The sequence below is a fragment of the Aegilops tauschii genome, chromosome 7 (assembly GCF_002575655.3).
Source record: "Aegilops tauschii subsp. strangulata cultivar AL8/78 chromosome 7, Aet v6.0, whole genome shotgun sequence".
Classification (NCBI taxonomy): domain Eukaryota; kingdom Viridiplantae; phylum Streptophyta; class Magnoliopsida; order Poales; family Poaceae; genus Aegilops; species Aegilops tauschii.
In genome coordinates this window covers 35,333,571-35,359,391 of record NC_053041.3, presented here as the reverse complement: position 1 = coordinate 35,359,391, position 25,821 = coordinate 35,333,571, and the positions used below count along the sequence as shown (strand labels likewise).

Here is a 25,821-nt window from a genome sequence, read left to right as displayed (position 1 = left end):
GATGATGAGAGACATCACTTGTGTTGGATGATGATGACATGATTTGATGAGACTATTTATATGCGTGTGGTATGATGAGACTATCGTGAGTATGATATGATAGAGACTATTGTGTAAAACCTATTAAAAAACAGAGTAAATAAGTTGCCGAAAAGATACAGAAAATAATAACTGTAATGTGGGGTATGTGTGTAGCTGCAGCGCTCCCTTAGCAGTGGCGCCTGGTTAACAGGCTTGCTGCAGTTTTTTTCAGTAGCGAGGTCCTTCAAACGCGCTACTGGTAAACTCGAATAGCTATAGCGATGGGTGAAACGAGCTACTGCTAAACGTTAGCTGTAGCGTCGTAGCAGTAGCGTGGGCCCCAGCGCTACTTCTAGGCGTTAAACCCGCGCTACTGCTAGGGATGATTAGATCAAAAAATATCAAGGAAAACTTTGACACATTGTGAGGTATTGCCTGGCAATTCACAATTCTGGAAATGTTGAATGAGTGTCAAGGATAATGTTTATACTTGCTGTGAAAGGGTTGTAAAATCAACTATTTGGGATGACGCTTGGTTGAGTGACAAGCCATTCTCTCAACTATTACCTAGCTTATACAATTGAACTTCTTGTCAGAATGCTACTATTGCAAACGTATTCCAGCAGGATTTTAATTGCAATAGATTTTCGAGATGTTTATATGGGAACACTCTCCATCTGCGGAATAAATTGTTAGATATGTGTAGTCAGGTCACATTGACTGTGGAATCTGTCAAAGTTATGAAGGTTATCTATAGATGTATCACTAGTAGAAAAAGGGCCTATTGTCCTGGTTCGTGAGGGCCTTCTGTCCCGGTTTGTGAACCAGGACTAAAAGGTCGTTACTAATGCCCTTGGCCTTTAGTCCCGGTTCTTACACGAACCGGGACAGAAGGTCCTCCATGTGGCCGCTGCGGCCAGCACAGGACGGAGGGCCTTTGGTCCCGGTTGGTGACACCAACCGGGACCAATGGGCATCCACGCGTCAGCATTTCAGGGGCTGGGGTTTTTGTTTTTTTGTTTTTGAAAGGGGGGTTTTGGGGGTTTTGGGGGGTTAATTTAGGTTGTTATTAGGTAGCTATTAGAGAGAAGTGTCCTCTCTTATGTCTCCGTGCTTGGTTTACCAACGCTACGTACTGCTATGCCTAAACATGGCTTAGATTGAAGTGAAGGCAACATGTGGTGCATGTCGAAAGTAATACTAATCCTAACTTGATCAAGTTTGGATTGTACTACTTTCGACACGCACCACATGCATGTTGCCTTCACTTCAATCCAATCCATGTTCATTTCACCCGCTGATATATAATAACTCTTCATGCGCGCATCATGCATCATCATATATAATAACAAGTCCTACTAATCATCATCATACAACTTCTACTCGTTATTAATAACAAGTCATACGATCATCATCCTCACAGTCATCGAACCAACCCTACTTAATTGTTCTTAGCACATGATCATCAGTATTAGGTAGGACCGAAATACCCTCTTTAAGGTAAAATAGCATAAAACAATATAGACCCTGACTCTCCATTATGGAGAATGGAGATCATCCTGTCTCCAATTCTTGCGCCTCGCTTCCTTTTGCTTCCAAGAACCTCCTTGCGACTGTCCATACATTTTTTCCATTCTTTGATTTGCATGTCTCCACTTCTTTTAGAAATCCGGTATGGACAGTTGAGATTTGTAGGATGACCTGGTTGTATATTCAAAACATCAAGCCTACCATTCTGATACATCAAATGAGGCACACAATCCTCTAGAATTATCTGTTCAAAAACATAGTAATAACTTCATAGTTAGCAATGATGTACTAGTTTTAGAACTATGCAAAATATGCACGGATGTCGTAATAGTAAGAAATCTTACCAGGGTATCTCCATAGTAGTTATCGTAGTTCAACACGTGCACTAGTGGCACGTATTGACCATAATGTTGAGGAGTTTGATTGTAGATATTGTAATTCTCAATATCAGTACAAAATCCGACCAGATGAGTTTTCTCCTTGTAAGTTAACTCAAAGCCATCGGTGTAGTAGGTTCTGTCTACCATGTTCCGCACATTGTTTGAACAATCAAAATAAGTTGTCAATGAAAATAAGCTGTCAACTATTTTGAAATGAACAATATAAATTAGCTAATAACTATGTTTGAGAAACTCACATAGCGGTAGAATTGGAGGCGTATCAACAAGGACCCAAATGTCCATATTGTCTTGCTCGATGTCAGGATCACCAAGATCCATGGTGAGAAGCATACCCTCATCAAAACCATACATCTTGCAAAATGCTTCCCAATTTTTGCAACCAAAATGGGTTACGCTCTCAGAATTATGCAGCTTTACTTCAAAATCTATATCATGATGGGTCCTTAGGTGAATTTTCTTTGTTTCCATACTTTCAGGGTCTTCAAAACCCATCCTCTCCAAGACGTAGCGTCTTGCATGGCATGGGATAAGCTAGCCGAATTGTAAAAGATGAAAAGTACACATTGAAATAGTTGAAGTCGTGCTTAATTACGAAAAAATAACACTTGTCGTCGTTGCGTACCGTTTCAACATCGAAGGTCTCCTCCAGCTTAATACTGATGCGCCGATCTTCGTCCAGGTGAGGCCTATCGCACTGACCTCGGTCGTCGTGGCACCAGTCGCACTCCCCCGGGAGACTTTCGTCGTCCGAGTACGACATTTCCTATGTTCATAATTCAAATATTAAACATCTACAAATAAATATATGTACTAAAAACCTAAGTTAGATCATTATTATTCATCACGGGTTGACTATCCGTTTGCCGAGTCTTTTCTCGAAAACTCTCAGCTCACGTGGTGTATACATTCGACCGTTGGTGATGGTCGCTCCTCACTTTGTCCCCGTGTGCATTACACCAAAATGTCTAGCACACGGGAACAAAGGAGAAGCGACCCCCACGACAACAGTCGGGATTCTTCGCCCTCTCATATATATATGGTGGAACTCTCCCTCACTGATTCCTCTCTGACATTTGTGACCGTCGGTGATGGTAGCTCCTCCTTTCGTTCTCGAGTGCATTACACCAAATTGTCTAGCACACGGGAACGAAGGAGAAGCTACCCCCACGACAACAGTCGGGATTCTTCGTCCTCTCATATATGTGTAGGAGATATGCCCTAGAGGCAGTAATAACAATTATTTTGTATCTCCAAAGTTTGTAATGAATGTTTAGCTTCCATGCTATAACTGCAATGATTCTCGAGTCTGCAATGTCCACGAGGCTCGGAGGGAAACTCATGTGCACGTGTGGTATACTAAACGGTAAAATGTATTCCTAGTCTTGCCTCTAAGACTGGCTCATGTATTGCATGATGATCCTGTTTTCCTGATCATGGGCCTGTCTATGCTGGCAATTCTGAGGGCGCGATGTTGGTAGAATACTTGTGTTGAATCGACCCAAATTGATATTAAGCTATGAGATTCTTTTCGTCACAAGTTTATGGTTAATAACACAGAGATAGTTAATGTTTGCATAATTCCTTAGACCATGAGAGTATCGAGTTCCTTCGTACTTGCTTCGTGAACTTTGGGGTTTGTTAAACATCATCCGTAACTGGGTGGCTATTACGGCGGCTTACGGGTTCACGGAAAAGTATGGCAAGTAACGAGATAGCTCAAGATATGGATTTGCTCCACCGACGATGGAGAGATATTCTCGGGATCTCTCGGTGTTACGGTATCCATAATCGTCTGGCCAGACACCTTGTGATTTGATCACTGGGATGCAGGAACACGGAAACGAGAAAAGAGAACAAAACCGGTAACGAGGTAACTTGCATGCTGCACAAATTGTTGATCCACAGGAATGCAATAAATCTCACCTCGGGAGTTTGTGACATATCGCGAAGCAATAGGAATAGCTCACTATAACTGGAGGTTCACTCGAATATTCATTCGTGTGGGTATAGCGGTCAATATGGGTGTCCACGGCTCCGATGTTGATCATTGATCGGAAGGGGTTTCGGGTCATGTCTATACTTCACCGAACCTATAGGGTCACACGCTTAAGGGTCATCTATCTGCTGAATACTAGACAGGGAGTATGAGAGAAAATCACCGAAAAAGTTTCGGACACCGGTAAGGTTTCGGACAGCGGAATTGTACCGCAGAGAGAGGTCATCGGATAAGTTTCGATGGTACCGAAAAGTTGTTTCGGGATATACCATTAAGTCAGATTGGTTTCGGCAAATGCCTGATAATTCTTGGAGGGTGAAAGAATCATTCTGGAAGCTTTTTGGAATTTTCTGAGATAAAAACCGGAAATGTTCCGGAGCTGCCGGAGCCACTTCAGATGCGTTTCGCAGATGAAATCACTAAAACCGGAATTCTTTCGAAACGCGTTGAAAATTATTTTAGTGGGTACTGGAAATGTTCTAAGCCCACATAAATATTTTCAGTTTCGAACGGACGCTGAAAAATGTCGTCGTGAATAGTGAAAATGCTTTTTGGGATAATTTTGGAGAGCCACCCTTTTTCACTTGGTCAAAGTTCTAGAAGGAAGTGGCTTACAAGGGAAGGAACCCCATTTGGGGGGGACCCCTAGGGGTGGCCGGCCATGGGTGGTGGAGCTCCTTGGAGCTCCACATGGCATCCCATTTTGTCCTTAACACCCTCATGTGTGACCTAATGCATGGGGGTTTTTGGTAATTTGTGGAGGCACACTACCCCTTGGTTTTCCTATAAATAGAGGAGGTGAGGGCTGCCATCTCTTCATCCCTTGCTCTCATACACATGCCATGCATTATCTGGCTTCTTCTCTCCCTCCCACGAAAAGAGTTTCGTAGAGCCGTAAGGCTGTCTGGGTTCCGGCAGGAACTAGTTCTGGAAGGCGAAGCCCTGCCGGATAGCTGACACCGTATGTGTGCAACCCTGTAGAGAGATTGTAGTTTCGATCTTTTGCCCGAGGGGCTGTTCGAATGTCCTCCCGAAGGGCTGTCCGAGTCTCCGTCCGAGTTTCGAGGGTCCTCCCGAAGGGCTGTGCGCGACATTGTCCGGGGGACTGCCCGACCGCCTCCCGAAGGGCTGTCCGGAGAGGGAGTACATCCTCGCGGTTGGGAGGTTGTAAATCCTAGCTGCGGGGATCTGCACCGACGATCTACACCGACTCATCTTCCGTTGCGCTTTGAGTCGGTACAGATCAGATCAAACCTTGTATGCAGTCTCCATAGTGGTCCTGGGCGTGCTCGCTATACCGAAATTTTTCGTTTTCTGTCGCGTTCCCCTACAGTGGCATCAAGAGCCGTGCTATGCGTAGATGCAGGTTACGATCTAGAATACATGGAGATGTATGGGTATTGCATAATATAATTTTGGAGTAGATGAGATCTATTGCTGAAAATTATTTATGCGGGTGACAGATGAAATCTGTTACCCGACGTTCTTGTTGCTTCCCTAGAATTTGCATTTGCTCAATCTCGAGACAGCATGGTGGAATTTGACAAAGTTCTGGCAATCCGTGATCCTGATTGATCATGGACGTGCTATCAGTTCTTTGGGTTCTGCCATAGTCAAAAGAAAGATGAAATTCGCAGATGAAAGGGCATTGCAGATATGATTTGCACGGGGGTCATGCGTATGACGAAGTTTAGTATGGGGCTCGATATTTAATTATCTCGTGTTTCATACACCCCGAGATGATAATCTAGCAACTTGAATAATCATACTTGATGATAAAACGTTGGTAGCTGCGGTTTAAGTCAAAACCTTAGAAGCCACGTAAAATAAAATTTTGCATAAACCAATTAGAGGCGTCTAACTTGGTTTTGCAGGATGTGCATGTGATGTGGTATAGCAATGATCATATTCAATTTGATTGTGTATGAGATGACTATATGATGTAATTAACATGACCTGCGTGTCATGATTCGGCATGATGGCTGGAGCCATATGATTGCACTTTAATGACCTGCATGTCAACCTTAAGTAATGCATTTATTTTATCTGATATGGAGATAGTGATATTATCTGGTGCATCGACAAGATGGTGGCAATCTTCGCAAAGGTGAACACCGACGCGAATGCCGGAGACGAAGAAAAACTTGACTTCTCCGTCAGAAGAGGCTATACCATATCATGCTATTATGAATTGCCTGAGATGTTTATCCCTCTTGATGCACCCTTCTTGATTGCGCGGTAGTCGCTTTTATTAGGGTGATCTCTCACTTCAAATATCAAGTAGTTAGTGTTCTCCCAAGTGCAGCACCGTCACAACATCTATCCTTTCGGGGTGCGCCATGGACGCATGGGTACGAACGATTGGAGAAATGTAAGGCGGGTGAGGTCAGACCTCGCAGCAAGATCACTTGGTTGTCTTGACGTTCATGGCAGGATTGTCCTGAGCTCGGAACACACGCATCGAAAGATGAACAAGAGTCACATAGAGATGTGATCGGCAAGTTGGCCTACCAATTGAAATCCTTGTCATGAGATGATGATTCTATGACGTTGAATTGATTTTTGGATCTTGAATCACTCAAAATCAATTTTGAGAGATATTGATTTGAGTGAGAGCACACATTAGAATAAAAATGTTTATTCACTAGTGCAAATTTCATTATAAACAAAAGTCTAAGTGAAACTTGTGTTTTCCGTTGTAGATCAAATGGCTCGCAACACCGCGTTCAACTTAGGCCCGATGTTAGAGAAAGAGAAGTTAGCTACGACTGGAAACAACTATGCGGACTGGGACCGTAACCTGAGGATTGTCCTCAGGAGCGCTAAGAAATTGTACATGCTTGAAACTGCTCTTCCAGCTAAACCGGCGGCAAGTGCACCGGAAGATGAACAAAATGTCTGGGCCACTAAGGATGATGATCACAACTTAGTGCAGTGCCTCATGCTAGCTTGCATGAGTCCAGGGCTTCAAAAACGTTTTGAATTCCATAAAGCCCGTGATATGATCCGGGAATTGGATGCTCTGTACAAGGAAACCGCAAAGTCTGAACGATATGATATCATGAAGGCTTTGATGGATTGCAAGATGGATGAGGGTAGGTCAGTTGGCGAACACGTGGTCAAAATGATTGGCTATTCTGAAAGGCTTAAAGCCCTAGAATTTCCACTTCCACCTGGCCATATGATGGACATGTTGCTTTCTTCACTCCCCCCGTCTTACGACGGTTTTGTCATGAACTACAACATGACAGGGATGGAGAAGACACCGGAAGAGGTGCTCGCCATGCTGAAAACTACAGAAGGAGGACTGCGGAAAAATCGCAAGCAAGTGTTGCTTGTGAATAAAACCGCCAGTTTCAAAAAGAAGAAAGGCAAGCCAAAGAAGGGCAAGGGCGCCGGTAAGACCGGCACCCAAACCAACTCTAAGAGCGGAGCTAAGAATGAAACTGAGTGCTTCTACTGCAAGGGCACAGGACACTGGAAGAGAAACTGCAAGAAGTATCTGGAAGATAAGAAGACCGGGAAAACCGGAAAAGGTATAATTGTTATACAGGTTAATGTCATTGACGTTTTGCTTGCTAGCGAAAATACTAAGTCTTGGGTATTTGATACCGGAATGGTTGCTCACATTTGCAAATCGATACAGGGGCTTCAGAAGGTGCGCAAGCTTGCAAAGAATGAAGTCTTATTGCGCGTCGGGAACGGCACTGGGATCGCCGCTCAAGCCGTCGGCATTATTCCTCTACGTCTCCCTTCAGGATTTATCTTAGAACTAAGTAACTGTTATTTTGTTCCACTATTGTGTAGAAACATTATCTCCGGATCATGTTTAGTACACGATGGGTATTCGTACAAGTCTGAGAACAATGGTTGTTGACTTTATTGTAAGGATATGTTTTATGGATTTGCACCCATTGTTGGGGGCCTTTTCATACTAAATCTTGAATGTGAAAATGATGTCTTTAACGTGAATGCCAAACGCCTTAAGTAGGCTGATACCACCACCACTTACTTCTGGCACTGTCGGCTTGGCCACATCGGAAAGAAACGTATGCAAAGACTCCAGAGAGATGGAGTTTTACCGTCCTTTGATTTTGAATCATTTGACACATGTGAAGCTTGTCTGATGGGGAAAATGACCAAGACGCCGTTCATGGGTCATCCTGAACGGGCGGGTGAATTATTGGAAATAATACATAGTGATGTATGTGGTCCAATGAGCACAGCCGCACGGGGTGGGTATTTCTACTTCGTGACTTTTACTGATGATTTAAGTCGGTATGGCTATATCTACTTAATGAAGCATAAGTCGGAAACCTTTGAAAAGTTCAAAGAATTTCAGAATGAGGTAGAAAATCATCGTAACAAAAAGATTAAGTTTCTGTGGTCTGATCGCGGAGGCGAATATCTTAGTCATGAGTTTGGCCAACATCTGAGTGACTGTGGAATCGTTTCACAGCTTACGCCTCCCGGAACTCCACAGAGAAACGGAGTATCGGAAAGACGTAACCGAACCCTGTTGGACATGGTAAGGTCGATGATGTCTCTTACAGATCCGCCGATATCTTTTTGGGGTCATGCACTAGAAACTGCCGCTCACACACTAAACAGAGCACCGTCTAAGTCTGTTAAGACGACACCACATGAGATGTGGAATGGGAAGAAACCCAGTTTGTCGCATCTTAAAATTTGGGGATGTGAGGTACATGTAAAACGTTTACAACCTACCAAACTCGATCCCAGATCAGACAAGTGTAACTTTGTAGGTTATCCAAAAGAAACAATTGGGTATTCCTTCTACCTACCCTCCGAGCACAATGTGTTTGTAGCTAAAAGCGGAGTCTTTCTTGAGAAAGAATTTCTCGCCAAAGACTTAAGTGGGAGGACAGTACAACTTGATGAGATTAGTGAATCTTCGACAACTGTTGATATGGGTAAGGAACCGGAAGAAATTCCGCTAATTATCCCTGCAACTGAGCCGGAAGTTGTCGCATATGATGCGGAGACTTCAGACAATGTTGTAACTGAACCGCGCAGATCAGGTAGGGCTATCCAGCCACCTGAATGGTTTCATAATGAAATCTTCATTCTTGAAGACGATGAACCTGCGCACTACAAGGAAGCGATGGCGGGACCCAACTCAAAAGAATGGCACAAAGCCATGAGATCCAAAATGGAATCCATGTACGAAAACCATGTTTGGAACTTGGAAGAACTTCCAGAAGGCGTAAAGCCGATTGGTTGTAAATGGATTTTCAAAAGGAAGAGAGACGCGGATGGTAACATTACTATCCACAAAGCTAGACTTGTCGCGAAAGGGTTCACAGAAGTTCCAGGAGTGGACTACGACGAGACTTTCTCGCCCGTAGCTATGCTTAGGTCTGTTCGGATATTACTAGCAATTGCTGCTTATTTCGATTACAAAATATGGCAGATGGATGTCAAAACGGCTTTCCTAAATGGAAACCTCAAAGAGGATGTATACATGATACAGCCAGAAGGTTTTGTCATTCATGAGGATGCTGGAAAGGTATGCAAACTTCAGAAAGCCGTTTATGGTCTGAAGCAAGCATCAAGGAGCTGGAACATTCGTTTTGATGAAGTGGTCAAAGAGTTTGGCTTCATCAGGAATGACAAAGAATCTTGTGTTTACAAGAAGTTTAGTGGGAGCACAAAAGCATTTCTAATCTTGTATGTGGATGACATATTGTTGATTGGAAATGACGTGAATTTTCTTAGCGAAATAAAAGACTAATTGAAAAGGAGGTTTTCAATGAAAGACTTAGGCGAAGCAGCATATGTATTGGGCATTAGAATCTATAGAGATAGATCAAAACGCCTAATAGCGCTTAGCCAAATCACGTACATTGACAAGGTGTTGAAAAGGTTCAACATGGAGAACTCCAAGAAAGGCCTACTCCCCATGTCACCTGGCACAGTGCTTTGCAAAAATCAGAGTCCTCGGACTCTGGATGAGCGAGTACAAATGAATGATGTTCCATATGCCTCGGCAGTTGGTTCTATTATGTATGCCATGGTATGTACAAGACCAGATGTTTCCTATGCGCTAAGTGTTAGCAGCCGGTACCAAAGTGATCCAGGGTTGGAACACTGGGCCGCAGTCAAGGGTATTCTTAAGTACCTCAGAAGGACCAAGGATTTACTCCTTGTGTACGGAGGTGATGAAGAGCTCATTGTAAGTGGTTACACTGATGCAGGCTTCATGACTGACCCAGATGACTTCAAATCTCAATCAGGCTATGTTTTCATATTGAACGGCGGCGCAGTTGATTGGAAAAGTTCCAAACAAAAGACTGTGGCGGATTCTACGACGGAGGCGGAGTATGTTGCCGCTTCAGAAGCCTCCAAGGAGGCGGTATGGATCAAGCAATTTCTTGAAGACCTTGGTGTGGTTCCAAGTGCTCTGGACCCGGTGGAAATCTATTGTGATAATAGTGGCGCCGTGGCTCAGGCAAGGGAACCAAGTTCGCACCATAAGACAAGACATATTCAACGCAAATATAAACTCATTCGACATCATGTCGAAGAGGGTTTAGTGAAAGTACGCAAAGTTCACACGGATCTGAATGTGTCAGACCCGATGACAAAGCCTCCACCACGAGCAAAGCATGAGCAGCACCGGATAGCCATTGGTGTTAGGGAAGCCATGTAACTGGATTATGACTCTAGTGCAAGTGGGAGTCTGTAGGAGATATGCCCTAGAGGCAGTAATAACAGTTATTTTGTATCTCCAAAGTTTGTAATGAATGTTTAGCTTCCATGCTATAACTGCAATGATTCTCGAGTCTGCAATATCCACGAGGCTCGGAGGGAAACTCATGTGCACGTGTGGTATACTAAACGGTAAAATGTATTCCTAGTCTTGCCTCTAAGACTGGCTCATGTATTGCATGATGATCTTGTTTTCCTGATCATGGTCATGTCTATGCTGGCAATTCTGAGGGCGCGATGTTGGTAGAACACTTGTGTTGAATCGACCCAAATTGATGTTATGCTATGAGATTCTTTTCGTCACAAGTTTATGGTTAATAACACAGAGATAGTTAATGTTTGCATAAATCCTTAGACCATGAGAGTATCGAGTTCCTTCGTACTTGCTTCGTGAACTTTGGGGTTTGTTAAACGTCATCCGTAACTGGGTGGCTATTACGGCGGCTTACGGGTTCACGGAAAAGTATGGCAAGTAACGAGATAGCTCAAGATTGGGATTTGCTCCTCCGACGATGGAGAGATATTCTCGGGCCCTCTCTGTGTTATGGTATCCATAATCGTCTGGCCAGACACCTTGTGATTTGAGCACTGGGATGCCGGAACACGAAAACGAGAAAAGAGAACAAAACCGGTAACGAGGTAACTTGCATGCTGGACAAATTGTTGATCCACAGGAATGCAATAAATCTCACCTCGGGAGTTTGTGACATATCGCGAAGCAATAGGAATAGCTCACTACAACTGGAGGTTCACTCGAATATTCATTCGTGTGGGTATAGGGGTCAATATGGGTGTCCACGGCTCCGATGTTGATCATTCATCGGAAGGGGTTCCGGGTCATGTCTATACTTCACCGAACCTATAGGGTCACACGCTTAAGGGTCATCTATCTGCTGAATACTAGACTGGGAGTATGAGAGAAAATCACCGAAAAAGTTTCGGACACCGGTAAGGTTTCGGACAGCGGAATCGTACCGCAGAGAGAGGTCATCGGATAAGTTTCGATGGTACCGAAAAGTTGTTTCGGGATATACCATTAAGTCAGATTGGTTTCGGCAAATGCCTGATAATTCTTGGAGGGTGACAGAATCATTCTGGAAGCTTTTTGGAATTTTCTGAGATAAAAATCGGAAATGTTCCGGAGCTGCCGGAGCCACTTCAGATGCGTTTCGCAGATGAAAATCACTAAAACCGGAATTGTTTCGGAACGCGTTGAAAATTATTTTAGTGGGTACTGAAAATGTTCTAAGCCCACATAAATATTTTCAGTTCGAACGGACGCTGAAAAATGTCGTCGTGAATAGTGAAAGTGCTTTTTGGGATAATTTTGGAGAGACACCCTTTTTGACTTGGTCAAAGTTCTAGAAGGAAGTGGCTTACAAGGGAAGGAACCCCATTTGGGGGGGGGGCTAGGGGTGGCCAGCCATGGGTGGTGGAGTACCTTGGAGCTCCACATGGCATCCCATTTTGTCCTTAACACCCTCATGTGTGACCTAATGCATGGGGGTTTTTGGTAATTTGTGGAGGCACACTACCCCTTGGTTTTCCTATAAATAGAGGAGGTGAGGGCTGCCATCTCTTCATCCCTTGCTCTCATACACATGCCATGCATTATCTGGCTTCTTCTCTCCCTCCCACGAAAAGAGTTTCGTAGAGCCGTAAGGCTGTCTGGGTTCCGGCAGGAACTAGTTCTGGACGGCGAAGCCCTGCCGGATAGCTGACACCGTATGTTAGCAACCCCGTAGAGAGATTGTAGTTTCGATCTTTTGCCCGAGGGGCTGTTCGAGTGTCCTCCTGAAGGGCTGTCCGAGTCTCCGTCCGAGTTTCGAGGGTCCTCCCGAAGGGCTGTCCGCGACATTGTCCGGGGGACTGTCCGACCGCCTCCCGAAGGGCTGTCCGGAGAGGGAGTACATCCTCGCGGTTGGGAGGTTGTAAATCCTAGCTGCGGGGATCTGCACCGACGATCTACACCGACTCTTCTTCCGCTGCGCTTCGAGTCGGTACGGATCATATCAAACCTTGTATGCAGTCTCCATAGTGGTCCTGGGCGTGCTCGCTATACCGAAAATTTCGCGTTCCCCTACAATATGGTGGAGACTCGACAGACTTACAGTCGAACCAAAATATCGTTTAATTATCTTTTTAAAAGAGGATTTGGCTGGTCTCACCTCGATGTCGGAGGGGGCGGTGACGGGGACGACGGCGGGGATGATGGAGGGGCCCGGGGCTCCTAGATTTCTGCAAAAACAAAAACCCTATAAGCTCGGAGTAGTTTTCCACTTTGAGCATTCAATAAGCAAAATCAAATCACAAAATAAAGTAGTATTGAAATTAGGATGCATTCAATTATAAGCAAAACTACATCATCTCCATGCGTCCGTACATCGTCGAATATTATCACTAATACACCTCGAATACTATCATACATATAGCATCGCTAGTACAGCTAGAACAGTAACGCCCGACGGGTATCGGCGTGGGCGGTGGACACCCAAAGGGATGGAACCATCACAGGATCATAGCTCCAGTGAGATCCCTGAAGAACCTGCCAGGTATTGTCGAACCTGCCCTCCAACGCAACCATGTAGCGACGGACGTGCTGGTCCTCCTCGCTGACACGGTGACGTACCACCTCCGCGGTGTCCGGAAGCCTCGGCACCGTCACTGGCCCACGCAAGCGCCACCAAACAAGGATCGGGTCAACGACGGGCTGGTTCCTCACCAACCTACGCCCACCGGAAGGTAGCACCTCCCAAAACCAGCCCGGCGGAGCCCAGTCCCGGACATGGCCCCTCTGATCAAGCCGGCCTCCTCCGCCGAGTCGACGACGAGGATGCGGGATAGGCATTGTTGACGTCGATGCGGGAATAATTGCTTTAACTAAAAAAACAAACTAGTTCTATTAATTTCCTTGCTAAAAATAAACTACTTCTATAGTAAAATAAACTAGTTTTATTAAATCAACTAGTTCAACTACTAATTAAGCACTTACTATACATAAAATAAAGTAGTGTTATTAATTAATCAACTAGTTCAACTACTAAGCACTTACTATAAATAAAATAAAGTAGTTCTTACTAAAAATAAACTACTTCTATATATAGTAAAATTTAATAAAATAGTTCTATTAATTAATCAACTAGTTCAACTACTAAGCACTTACTATAAATATATAAAATAAAGTAGTTCTTACTAAAAATAAACTACTTCTATATATAGTAAAATTTAATAAAATAGTTTTATTAAATCAACTAGCTAGTTCAACTACTAAGCACTAACCTAAAATCGATATGTACTAATAATTAACCTCAATAAAAAATTAATACATATATGAAAAAAACGTATATAAACAAAAAAATTGTATGAACATTATATTCATACATACATAGCCACATCCATTCATCATATAGCTACCACATACATATATATATATATACACATTATATATATGTAAACATGCAATGAACAAAAAAATAATACAAGTTATATGAAAAAAATAAACAGAGCCGTGGTGGCGGCGGCTCACATCGGGCGACGGAGGGCGACGGCGTGGGCGGCGGAGGGCGACGGCGTGGGTGGCGGAGGGCGACGGCGACCGCGGCGGGCCGGGGGCGAAGGGCGATGGTGACGTACGGGCGACGGCTCGGGGGCGCGCGGCGGAGGCCGACGGCGACGGCAGCGGGGGGCGGAGGACGACGGCGACGGGCGATGGCGTGGGCTCGGGGGCACGGGCGACGACGACGGCGGCGGGGCAGCCTGGCGGCGTAGATCGAGCTCGCGGCGTCGTTGGGCGGGGGGAAACTGGCGATGGAAATCTGAAAATTTCCTAAGTGCTGGCTTATATAGCAAAGGCTTTGGTCCCGGTTCAACGCACAAACCGGAACCAATGACCACCCTTTATTCCCGGTTGGTGGCACCAACCGGGACCAAAGGCCTCTTTTCACCAGCCCAAAGGGCGGGAAGCAGAGGGCTTTGGTCCCGGTTGGTGGCACCAACCAGGACCAAAGGGGAGCATTGGTTCCGATTGGAGGCACCAACCGGGACTAATGTGTTGGCGCGGTGCGGTGGGAAGTTTAGTCCCACCTAGCTAGCTGAGAGAGCTCAGCACCTGTTTATAAGCTGCGTTGCAGCTCAGGTGCTGAGCTCCTCTCTAATATGCAGGCATTACATGCCTACCTTTGTCACTGCCATGTTGGGCCTATTGGGCCCGCGGGCCTGCATCCTGGCCCATGTGCAGATGGGTTTCTAGTCGTATGCATGCCGTGTGGCCCATTAGGCGGCATTTTTTTTATTTTTTCCAGTATTTTTTTGTTTTTTGAATTATTTATTTTCTTTTGATTTTTGCTTTATTTTTTATTCTTTTTGCTTTTAGCTCAGAATAATTATAAACTTTCTGTTACTCCATTAGTTTCCAAATTTGAATAGTTTAAATTTTATACGGAAACTCGTCTGTTACAAAGGGATTTCATTTTTTAAAACTTATTTGAACTCCTGACTTTTTGTGTGTTCAAAACGCACCATTCAAAGCCACATCATCATTTTTCAATCCTTTCTGACTTCATTTGTTTTTTTTCATGCATTTACTAATTATTTTGAGATATAAGACCCTAAAATTGAAAAGCATTTCAAATGAACTCTGAAAAGGTTGAAAGTTGGCATGATATCATCATTTCATCCACATAGCATGTGCAAGAAAGTTGAGAGGGTTACGGCAAAAACTGGATGCACTTCGTGTACAAAACGGACAATCTCTTTCAAAGTATCAGGATTTCATCCGGAAACTCGTCTGTTACAAAGGGATTTCATTTTTTAAACTTATTTAAACTACTGACTTTTTGTGTGTTCAAAATGCACCATTCAAAGCCACATCATCATTTTTCAATCCTTTCTGACTTCATTTGTTATTTTTCATGCATTTACTAATTATTTTGAGCTATAAGATCCTAAAATTGAAAAGCATTTCAAATGAACTCTGAAAAGGTTGAAAGTAGGCATGATATCATCATTTCATCCACATGGCATGTGCAAGAAAGTTGAGAGGGTTACGGCAAAAACTGGATGCACTTCGTGTACAAAACGGACAATCTCTTTCAAAGTATCAGGATTTCATCCGGAAACTCGTCTGTTACAAAGGGATTTCATTTTTTTAAACTTATTTGAACTCCTGACTTTTTGTGTGTTCAAAATGCACCATTCAAAGCCACATCATCATTTTTCAATCCTTTCTTACTTCATTTGTTATTTTTCATGCATTTACTAATTATTTTGAGCTATAAGACCCTAAAATTGAAAAGCATTTCAAATGAACTCTGAAAAGGTTGAAAGTTGGCATGGTATCATCATTTCATCCACATAGCATGTGCAAGAAAGTTGAGAGGGTTACGGCAAAAAACTGGATGCACTTAGTGTACAAAACATACAATCCCTTTCAAAGTATTAGGATTTCATCCGAAAACTCGTCTGTTACAAAGGGATTTCATTTTTTAAAACTTATTTGAACTCCTGACTTTTTGTGTGTTCAAAATGCACCATTCAAAGCCACATCATTATTTTTCAATCCTTTCTGACTTCATTTGTTATTTTTCATGCATGTACTAATTATTTTGAGCTATAAGACCCTAAAATTGAAAAGAATTTCAAATGAACTCTGAGAAGGTTGAAAGTTGGCATGGTATCATCTTTTCATCCACATAGCGTGTGCAAGAAAGTTGAGAGGGTTACGGCAAAAACTGGATGCACTTTGTGTACAAAACGGACAATCTCTTTCAAAGTATCAGGATTTCATAAGGAAACTCGTCTGTTACAAAGGGATTTCATTTTTAAAAACTTATTTGAACTCCTGACTTTTTGTGTGTTTAAATTGCACCATTCAAAGCAGAGACTGATTTTGAATGGTGCATACTCAACACACAAAAAGTCTGTAAAGATCGCCAACCCCAACATAAAAAAATGAGCGTAGATGCGCTTATAGAGAAAATTCAACCTAAATTCATAATAAATTTCTATGAATTTCAGAGAAACTCACTGTGAATTTAGGCCAAATTCCCTGTATAAGGGCATCTGTTTTCATTTTGAGAGGAGCTCAACAAGGCAGAGAGGGACGTGTTTTTTTTTCTCTTTTGCTTTATTTGTTTTGTTTTGTTTCTACTTCAACAAAAAACTTATTTATTTTATTTCTAATTACTTATGTATTTTACTTTAATTATTTTATTTTTATTTATTTTACTGCTGCTATTTTTACTTAATTTATTAAGGTTTATTTATTGTAGTTACTATAGTTTATTTTATTAAGGTTTATTTAGTTTTATTTATTTTATTAAGGTTTATTTATTTTATTAATATAAAAAATGAACATAGATGCGCTTATAGAGAAAATTAAACCTAAATTCATAGTAAATTTTAATTTACTGTGAATTTAGGTGAAATTCCCTGTATAAGGGCATCTATTTTCACTTTAAGAGAAGCTCAACAAGGCATACAGGGACGGGCTTATAAACTGGTGTGAGCGCCCTTCGGTTGGCGAGGTGGGACTAAACACTGGCCGCAACTAGGACCAGCCCTTTAGTCCCAGTTTGTGGTATGAACCGGGACTAAAGGGTGGTGGGCCAGGAGCGTGGCCCATTGGTCCTGGTTTGTCCCACCAACCGGGACCAAAGGGTCCGGACGAACCGGGACCAATGCCCCCACGAGGCCCGGCAGGCCCCTGGCCGCACGAACCGGGACCAATGCTCGCATTAGTCCCGGTTCGGTCACGAACCGGGGCTAATGTGAAAACTGCCCTGTGACCTAAGCCCTGTTTTCTACTAGTGTATCATGACTCTTCATTTATGGTCATCTCTGCTAAGAGTGGAGAATCAAGACATGTTAACAAAGGTGTGTACACGATTGAAGGCTACGGCGAGGGATACTTTTACCCAACATGGGTGGGAGCATGATCTTTAGATTGGCCCCCATATGGTGTAGGCGTTCTACAAACTTTACATGGTTCTTTGTATTTTGGTGTTTTTATATTTCGTTTTGCTGTGTGGACCTTGTTTGGCTGTGTTCATCCTACTTATGCAAAGGCCAGGTGTAATGTTTAAATCTTTTAAATAATGACGCGTGCCTTTTCGAAAAACTAAATCAGGGCTTTCTCTGTTAAATTTTTATACCGGTTTATTTTTACTACAATTGCTGTTTTCGCTTTAAGTTCTATTTGAAGGAGTTAGACGCCACTGAAACTCAAAGCTTTTGTGTGGCTAATGATCCAAATCAAGGATAATCTCTTGTTTTGGGCGGAGGAGAGTACTAGTCATCTCATGTTTACATGCTCTTTTGCTACGTTTTTCTGGAATGTGGCTTGTGGGGTGCTGGGTAACCCCAAAACGCCCAAATCTTTTTTTGATTTTTCTAAAAATTGGTTGTTAGCTTATACCGGTAGAACTATAGACGTAGTATCTATTGGTTCTGCTGCTTTATTATTTACTGTTTGCAAACAAGGAATGTTTTCAACGTGTGCTTCCAGTAAAGCCAAAAAATACGATAGTTATGTTGTGTGCATTCCTAGACCACAAACGTGTGGCCACAATTGGTTGTACTACACCGAGTTTTCATAAAACCGACAAAAAACGTATCAAAGATGATCCAGAAAATATGAATTTTTGTGACATCAAACATGATCAAACCTTTTAGAGACTTGCAGAATATCAGCCACTAATAACATTCGAGATGCTCTCACCAGAAAAAGATAACTAGTGAATGTTTTCTGCATTTTTTAGTACAAAGCTCTCTTAGGTGGAGCAGGATATCTTCAAAATAGCCCATCGTTGGGGATCTAACATTCGAAGATTGTGCAAATGTGGTTCAGATGCCTACGACTATAAGGTTTTTTACCTGTCTTGTAGTGTTATGTTACGTTGTGGCCCCTCTGATAAAATAAATCAACTCGGAAGTTTGCATGTCTTTTATTTCACTGTCAGACCATTAATTAAGAATATCTACTGGTTTTCGTCATGCACCATCGGGAAACTGTAATTTTAATTAGGAATATTATATGTACATCGCGGGCATCCTCATAGATGCTGAAGTCGCCGTCCTTCTTGATGCCGTTGCCAATGGCGAGGCTAGACACCACGTAAGCCAGCACATGGATGGTGATGTAGACCAAACTGAGAGTTGTAAATTTCCATTGAAAAGTTTTGATCTATAATTAGGATGTGGGCACAATAAAGATGGTTGGTTAACCGATCTTGAATTTATTGGAGTAAAGTGGCAGGTGCGGGATGTATTCAGTTGGAGAACAAGAAGAAATAAATGCAGGGAGAGGAAAAGAGAGAAAAATATATGATAAATCTGTATGCAAGATTGAAGTAAATGAGAGAAAGCTTGCCACGAAGACAAGAATGGAACCATATTCATTTGGTGAAGATGCCACCATATTCACTTGGTGAAGATGGCGTTGAATAGTAGCACCAGTAATTTTCTTTTAATCTACTCCCTCCGTTCTTAAATATATGTATTTTAGACATTTGAATATGGACTACATACGGATGAATATACGTGTATTTTAGAGGGTAGATTCACTCATTTCACGCCGTATGTAGTCCATATTAGAATCTTCAAAAAGACATATATTTAGAAACGGAAGGGGTACATAGATAGATGATGGGCAATGCTTATTCTAGGAAAATAAATAGCAAGGAAACCAAAATAATGAAAGCATTAAGAAAAATAAATATAATATGTTTGTTGAGTGCTTTAAAACAGTCGGCAAAGCTAAAGTAATGACCCAGACTGCTCAAAATATTACAACCTCCATCCTGGTTTATTGGTTTTCTTAGTATTTCATGCCAAATTTTGACCAGGAATTTTGTTAACAAAATATTAATGCATATCTAAAAAACAGTATCATTTGAAACTATGCTGAAATACGAATCAATGATATAATTTTTTGGTGACATGCATTAACAGTTTGTGAGTTAAATCTATGGTCAAATTTTGATACAAAATACTAAGAGGACCAATAAACCAGGACAGAGGTAGTACATTCTAATGGGTCGGACCAGAATGTGTGGATCGATGATTGTGGCCCTCCTTTTCTATGTCCCACACGCCTATCATTTCTTTTAAAAAGGATAATATATTAATAGCAAGTACTCCCTCCGTTCCTAAATATATGTCTTTTTAGATATTTCAATAAGAGACTACATAAGAAGCAAAATGAATGAATCTACACTCTAAAATATGTAGTCTCTTATTTAGATATATGTCTTTTTAGATATTTTGATGTGTAGTTTGTATTGAAATATCTAAAAATATTTGTATTTAGAAACGGAGGGAGTACATACCAATTACACCCTGTCTCTGCACCAAGAAGATGCCGAAGAACATTCAGGACGCACACAGCCAAAAAATGAAAAGAGGAAAAAAGCAAATAAAAAAACCTGCCACGGTGATCAATCATCCGTCGTAGCTGCGGTCTAACCACCATCAAAGACAACACTCGAACTAGAAACAAGATTCTCTAAAAACAACTCCCCCTGAAAGGAAACAATGCAAAATGTCGTAGCTATTCACCCTCGAGAAAGACCGCATTCCGAAAAACAATGCTTTCAACAAGGCCACTACCAGACACAACCAATAAAGGTCAGACCTTAGATTTTCACCCTGAAAATCATGACTCGTACTCAAACGAGAACCACCAACAAAGATGGCATCCAATGCTTCCGCCCCACTTGCGGAGGCTACTACTACAAGTCACATACTCCCGCCATTCCTCAATACTCTGCGTATTAGGCATCCCTGGCCAGACTTTCGCCCATGCAGTTATGACTGTGCCAGAAATTCGCCCATGCAGAGCACGCTTGTTGCGTGGTTAAAAAGTCCATCTTTTTGCATGGCTAGCTCTCCTTGGTATGCGAGCTTTGAGTTATGCAAAGAGAAAAGAACTGGGAGTACCACCAGGCTCAAAGAAACTCGCGTCTGGTCTGGACGTGAATATATCCCGAAAGCTAAGTCTAAACAAGTGCCTGTGAAGCAAATTCTTCATCGCATCCAAGACCCCGCCTTCGCCACTTGCAGGTCCTCTAATCACGCCATGGCAATCTCTGCATGTGTTGATCCCTTGAAAATCCTGGTGCAGACATCATGTCCCAAGGTGTCAACAAAAAAAGAGCTTTGCGATGGCCCGGTGAAGATGGTTATGCTGATGTGGTGGGTGCACACGATCGGCCCCTGTCCAATCATGTGCCCAAAAAGCGCCATATACACCATTCCTTGTTTTCTTTCGAAGGAGAAGTCCGGAACTCACATGTCCAATCAAAGAGGATTGATCACAGGGACAGTGACTTCACGCGAAGCCTACTAGGGCCACAGCCTAGCTGATTATTTTGCGAGACATGAGATCCCAAGATAAACCATGTCTCGATGCCCACCTTCGGCGAAAGGGGGAGGCCACCGCCGTCATGTCTGGGGCCATCTCCTAGCGACAAAGGGATGGGGGCAGGCCCGCAGACCGTCGATGTCACAGACAGAAAGCAACGGGTTGTGATATTGGGGCCCGCCAGGCCCATGCCGGAGTATCGAGCCCGCCAGTCGCCGATGCCAGCCACCTGCCGCCGTCGCGCCTCTGGCCACCACCGTTACGCATGACCGCAGTACAAGGAGTGGGAGCGGGCGCCGACGCTGCCACGCCCGGTCACGGCCAGCAGGATCCCCCCCCCCCCCCGCCACGTTTCGCGGGCTTTGCCAGGCGGTGGCAGAGGGAGGGAAGGGGGTGAGGAGAGAGGGCTTCGGGCGCGGGCAGGGAAAGCCCCGGTGCGGCGCTGCCCCGCCGCACTGAGGGTCGCCACACCACTTTCCTATTTCTCCTCACCCTTTTTGAACAATGTGCTTCACGCAGGCGCCTGACCAGTCGCGCACCTCTAAGGCCCCTATGGCATGGTCGCCACGGCTACTCGCTCGCCTTGGTTATTGCTGCTATATGTTCTCGTTTCAATTCAGCTATATAGATTTCTCGAGTGTTGCACTCGGCAAAGCTTGCCCCTTTACCAAGGGCAACACTATGGCATGGTCGCCAAATTTTTAGAAAGAAAAATGATAATTGTTAGCTGAGTTTTCGTTAAAGGGAACTCAGCTACATGCGGTAAATATCAGCTTCACCTATAGTATTTCTATTTTTACTATGCTCCCCTCTCCCTTCACTATCGTACTACCTCAAGGACCTTTTACTATGCTCCCCTCTCCCTTCACTATCGTACATAACTCGGCAAACACGCAAAACTCGGCGATGAGAACCGTTCGCCCAATGGATTAGAAAAGCAACTCGCCGAACATATGAAACTCAGGAAATATGAACATTGCCGAGTTCCACATTAAACGAACTCGCACTAGTGCAGAACCGGGCTTTAGTGCCGGTTCGTAAGGGCCTTTAGTGCCGGTTCTGCAACCGGCACTAAAGAGTGGAGACTAAAGCCCCCCCCCCCTTTAGTACCGGTTCGGCACGAACCGGCGCTAACGTGCCACCACGTGGCACGAGCCAGGCCCGGGTGCATGTAGGACATTAGTACCGGTTGGTAACACCAACCGGTACTAAATGTTTGGGTGTGTTTTGGTTTTAATTTTTATTTTTCCTTTAGTTTTGTGTGGCTAATGATCCAAATCAAGGATAATCTCTTGTTTTGGGCGGAGGAGAGTACTAGTCATCTCATGTTTACATGCTCTTTTGCTACGTTTTTCTGGAATGTGGCTTGTGGGGTGCTGGGTAACCCCAAAACGCCCAAATCTTTTTTTGATTTGTCTAAAAATTGGTTGTTAGCTTATACCGGTAGAACTATAGACGTAGTATCTATTGGTTCTGCTGCTTTATTATTTACTGTTTGCAAACAAGGAATGTTTTCAACGTGTGCTTCCAGTAAAGCCAAAAAATACGATAGTTATGTTGTGTGCATTCCTAGACCACAAACGTGTGGCCACAATTGGTTGTACTACACCGAGTTTTCATAAAACCGACAAAAAACGTATCAAAGATGATCTAGAAAATATGAATTTTTGTGACATCAAACATGATCAAACCTTTTAGAGACTTGCAGAATATCAGCCACTAATAACATTCGAGATGCTCTCACCAGAAAAAGATAACTAGTGAATGATTTCTGCATTTTTTAGTACAAAGCTCTCTTAGGTAGAGCAGGATATCTTCAAAATAGCCCATCGTTGGGGATCTAACATTCGAAGATTGTGCAAATGTGGTTCAGATGCCTACGACTATAAGGTTTTTTACCTGTCTTGTAGTGTTATGTTACGCTGTGGCCCCTCTGATAAAATAAATCAACTCGGAAGTTTGCATGTCTTTTATTTCACTGTCAGACCATTAATTAAGAATATCTACTGGTTTTCGTCATGCACCATCGGGAAACTGTAATTTTAATTAGGAATATTATATGTACATCGCGGGCATCCTCATAGATGCTGAAGTCGCCGTCCTTCTTGATGCCGTTGCCAATGGCGAGGCTAGACACCACGTAAGCCAGCACATGGATGGTGATGTAGACCAAACTGAGAGTTGTAAATTTCCATTGAAAAGTTTTGATCTATAATTAGGATGTGGGCACAATAAAGATGGTTGGTTAACCGATCTTGAATTTATTGGAGTAAAGTGGCGGGTGCGGGATGTATTCAGTTGGAGAACAAGAAGAAATAAATGCAGGGAGAGGAAAAGAGAGAAAAATATATGATAAATCTGTATGCAAGATTGAAGTAAATGAGAGAAAGCTTGCCACGAAGACAAGAATGGAACCATATTCATTTGGTGAAGATGCCACCATATTCACTTGGTGAAGATGGCGTTGAATAGTAGCACCAGTAATTTTCTTTTAATCTACTCCCTCCGTTCTTAAATATATGTATTTTAGACATTTGAATATGGACTACATACGGATGAATATACGTGTATTTTAGAGGGTAGATTCACTCATTTCACGCCGTATGTAGTCCATATTAGAATCTTCAAAAAGACATATATTTAGAAACGGAAGGGGTACATAGATAGATGATGGGCAAAGCTTATTCTAGGAAAATAAATAGCAAGGAAACCAAAATAATGAAAGCATTAAGAAAAATAAATATAATATGTTTGTTGAGTGCTTTAAAACAGTCGGCAAAGCTAAAGTAATGACCCAGACTGCTCAAAATATTACAACCTCCATCCTGGTTTATTGGTTTTCTTAGTATTTCATGCCAAATTTTGACCAGGAATTTTGTTAACAAAATATTAATGCATATCTAAAAAACAGTATCATTTGAAACTATGCTGAAATACGAATCAATGATATAATTTTTTGGTGACATGCATTAACAGTTTGTGAGTTAAATCTATGGTCAAATTTTGATACAAAATACTAAGAGGACCAATAAACCAGGACAGAGGTAGTACATTCTAATGGGTCGGACCAGAATGTGTGGATCGATGATTGTGGCCCTCCTTTTCTATGTCCCACACGCCTATCATTTCTTTTAAAAAGGATAATATATTAATAGCAAGTACTCCCTCCGTTCCTAAATATATGTCTTTTTAGATATTTCAATAAGAGACTACATAAGAAGCAAAATGAATGAATCTACACTCTAAAATATGTAGTCTCTTATTTAGATATATGTCTTTTTAGATATTTTGATGTGTAGTTTGTATTGAAATATCTAAAAATATTTGTATTTAGAAACGGAGGGAGTACATACCAATTACACCCTGTCTCTGCACCAAGAAGATGCCGAAGAACATTCAGGACGCACACAGCCAAAAAATGAAAAGAGGAAAAAAGCAAATAAAAAAACCTGCCACGGTGATCAATCATCCGTCGTAGCTGCGGTCTAACCACCATCAAAGACAACACTCGGACTAGAAACAAGATTCTCTAAAAACAACTCCCCCTGAAAGGAAACAATGCAAAATGTCGTAGCTATTCACCCTCGAGAAAGACCGCATTCCGAAAAACAATGCTTTCAACAAGGCCACTACCAGGTACAACCAATAAAGGTCAGACCTTAGATTTTCACCCTGAAAATCATGACTCGTACTCAAACGAGAACCACCAACAAAGATGGCATCCAATGCTTCCGCCCCACTTGCGGAGGCTACTACTACAAGTCACATACTCCCGCCATTCCTCAATACTCTGCGTATTAGGCATCCCTGGCCAGACTTTCGCCCATGCAGTTATGACTGTGCCAGAAATTCGCCCATGCAGAGCACGCTTGTTGCGTGGTTAAAAAGTCCATCTTTTTGCATGGCTAGCTCTCCTTGGTATGCGAGCTTTGAGTTATGCAAAGAGAAAAGAACTGGGAGTACCACCAGGCTCAAAGAAACTCGCGTCTGGTCTGGACGTAAATATATCCCGAAAGCTAAGTCTAAACAAGTGCCTGTGAAGCAAATTCTTCATCGCATCCAAGACCCCGCCTTCGCCACTTGCAGGTCCTCTAATCACGCCATGGCAATCTCTGCATGTGTTGATCCCTTGAAAATCCTGGTGCAGACATCATGTCCCAAGGTGTCAACAAAAAAAGAGCTTTGCGATGGCCCGGTGAAGATGGTTATGCTGATGTGGTGGGTGCACACGATCGGCCCCTGTCCAATCATGTGCCCAAAAAGCGCCATATACACCATTCCTTGTTTTCTTTCGAAGGAGAAGTCCGGAACTCACATGTCCAATCAAAGAGGATTGATCACAGGGACAGTGACTTCACGCGAAGCCTACTAGGGCCACAGCCTAGCTGATTATTTTGCGAGACATGAGATCCCAAGATAAACCATGTCTCGATGCCCACCTCCGGCGAAAGGGGGAGGCCACCGCCGTCATGTCCGGGGCCGTCTCCTAGCGACAAAGGGATGGGGGTAGGCCCGCAGACCGTCGATGTCACAGACAGAAAGCAACGGGTTGTGATATTGGGGCCCGCCAGGCCCATGCCGGAGTATCGAGCCCGCCAGTCGCCGATGCCAGCCACCTGCCGCCGTCGCGCCTCTGGCCACCACCGTTACGCATGACCGCAGTACAAGGAGTGGGAGCGGGCGCCGACGCTGCCACGCCCGGTCACGGCCAGCAGGATCCCCCCCCCCCCCCCCCCCGCCACGTTTCGCGGGCTTTGCCAGGCGGTGGCAGAGGGAGGGAA

The 25,821-nt window shown here is 43.2% G+C and overlaps 1 protein-coding gene across 1 annotated transcript; it reads left to right on the top strand.

The window, feature by feature from the left end:
* The first annotated feature begins 6,784 nt into the window (after positions 1 to 6,784).
* Positions 6,785 to 10,621, top strand: LOC120968622 (uncharacterized). Its single transcript, XM_040395523.2, has 5 exons — positions 6,785 to 7,501; positions 7,595 to 7,724; positions 8,067 to 8,226; positions 8,692 to 9,227; positions 10,167 to 10,621. Exons 1-5 carry the CDS (start codon positions 6,785 to 6,787, stop codon positions 10,619 to 10,621), a joined length of 1,998 nt encoding a protein of 665 aa, XP_040251457.2.
* The last annotated feature ends 15,200 nt before the right edge of the window (positions 10,622 to 25,821 follow it).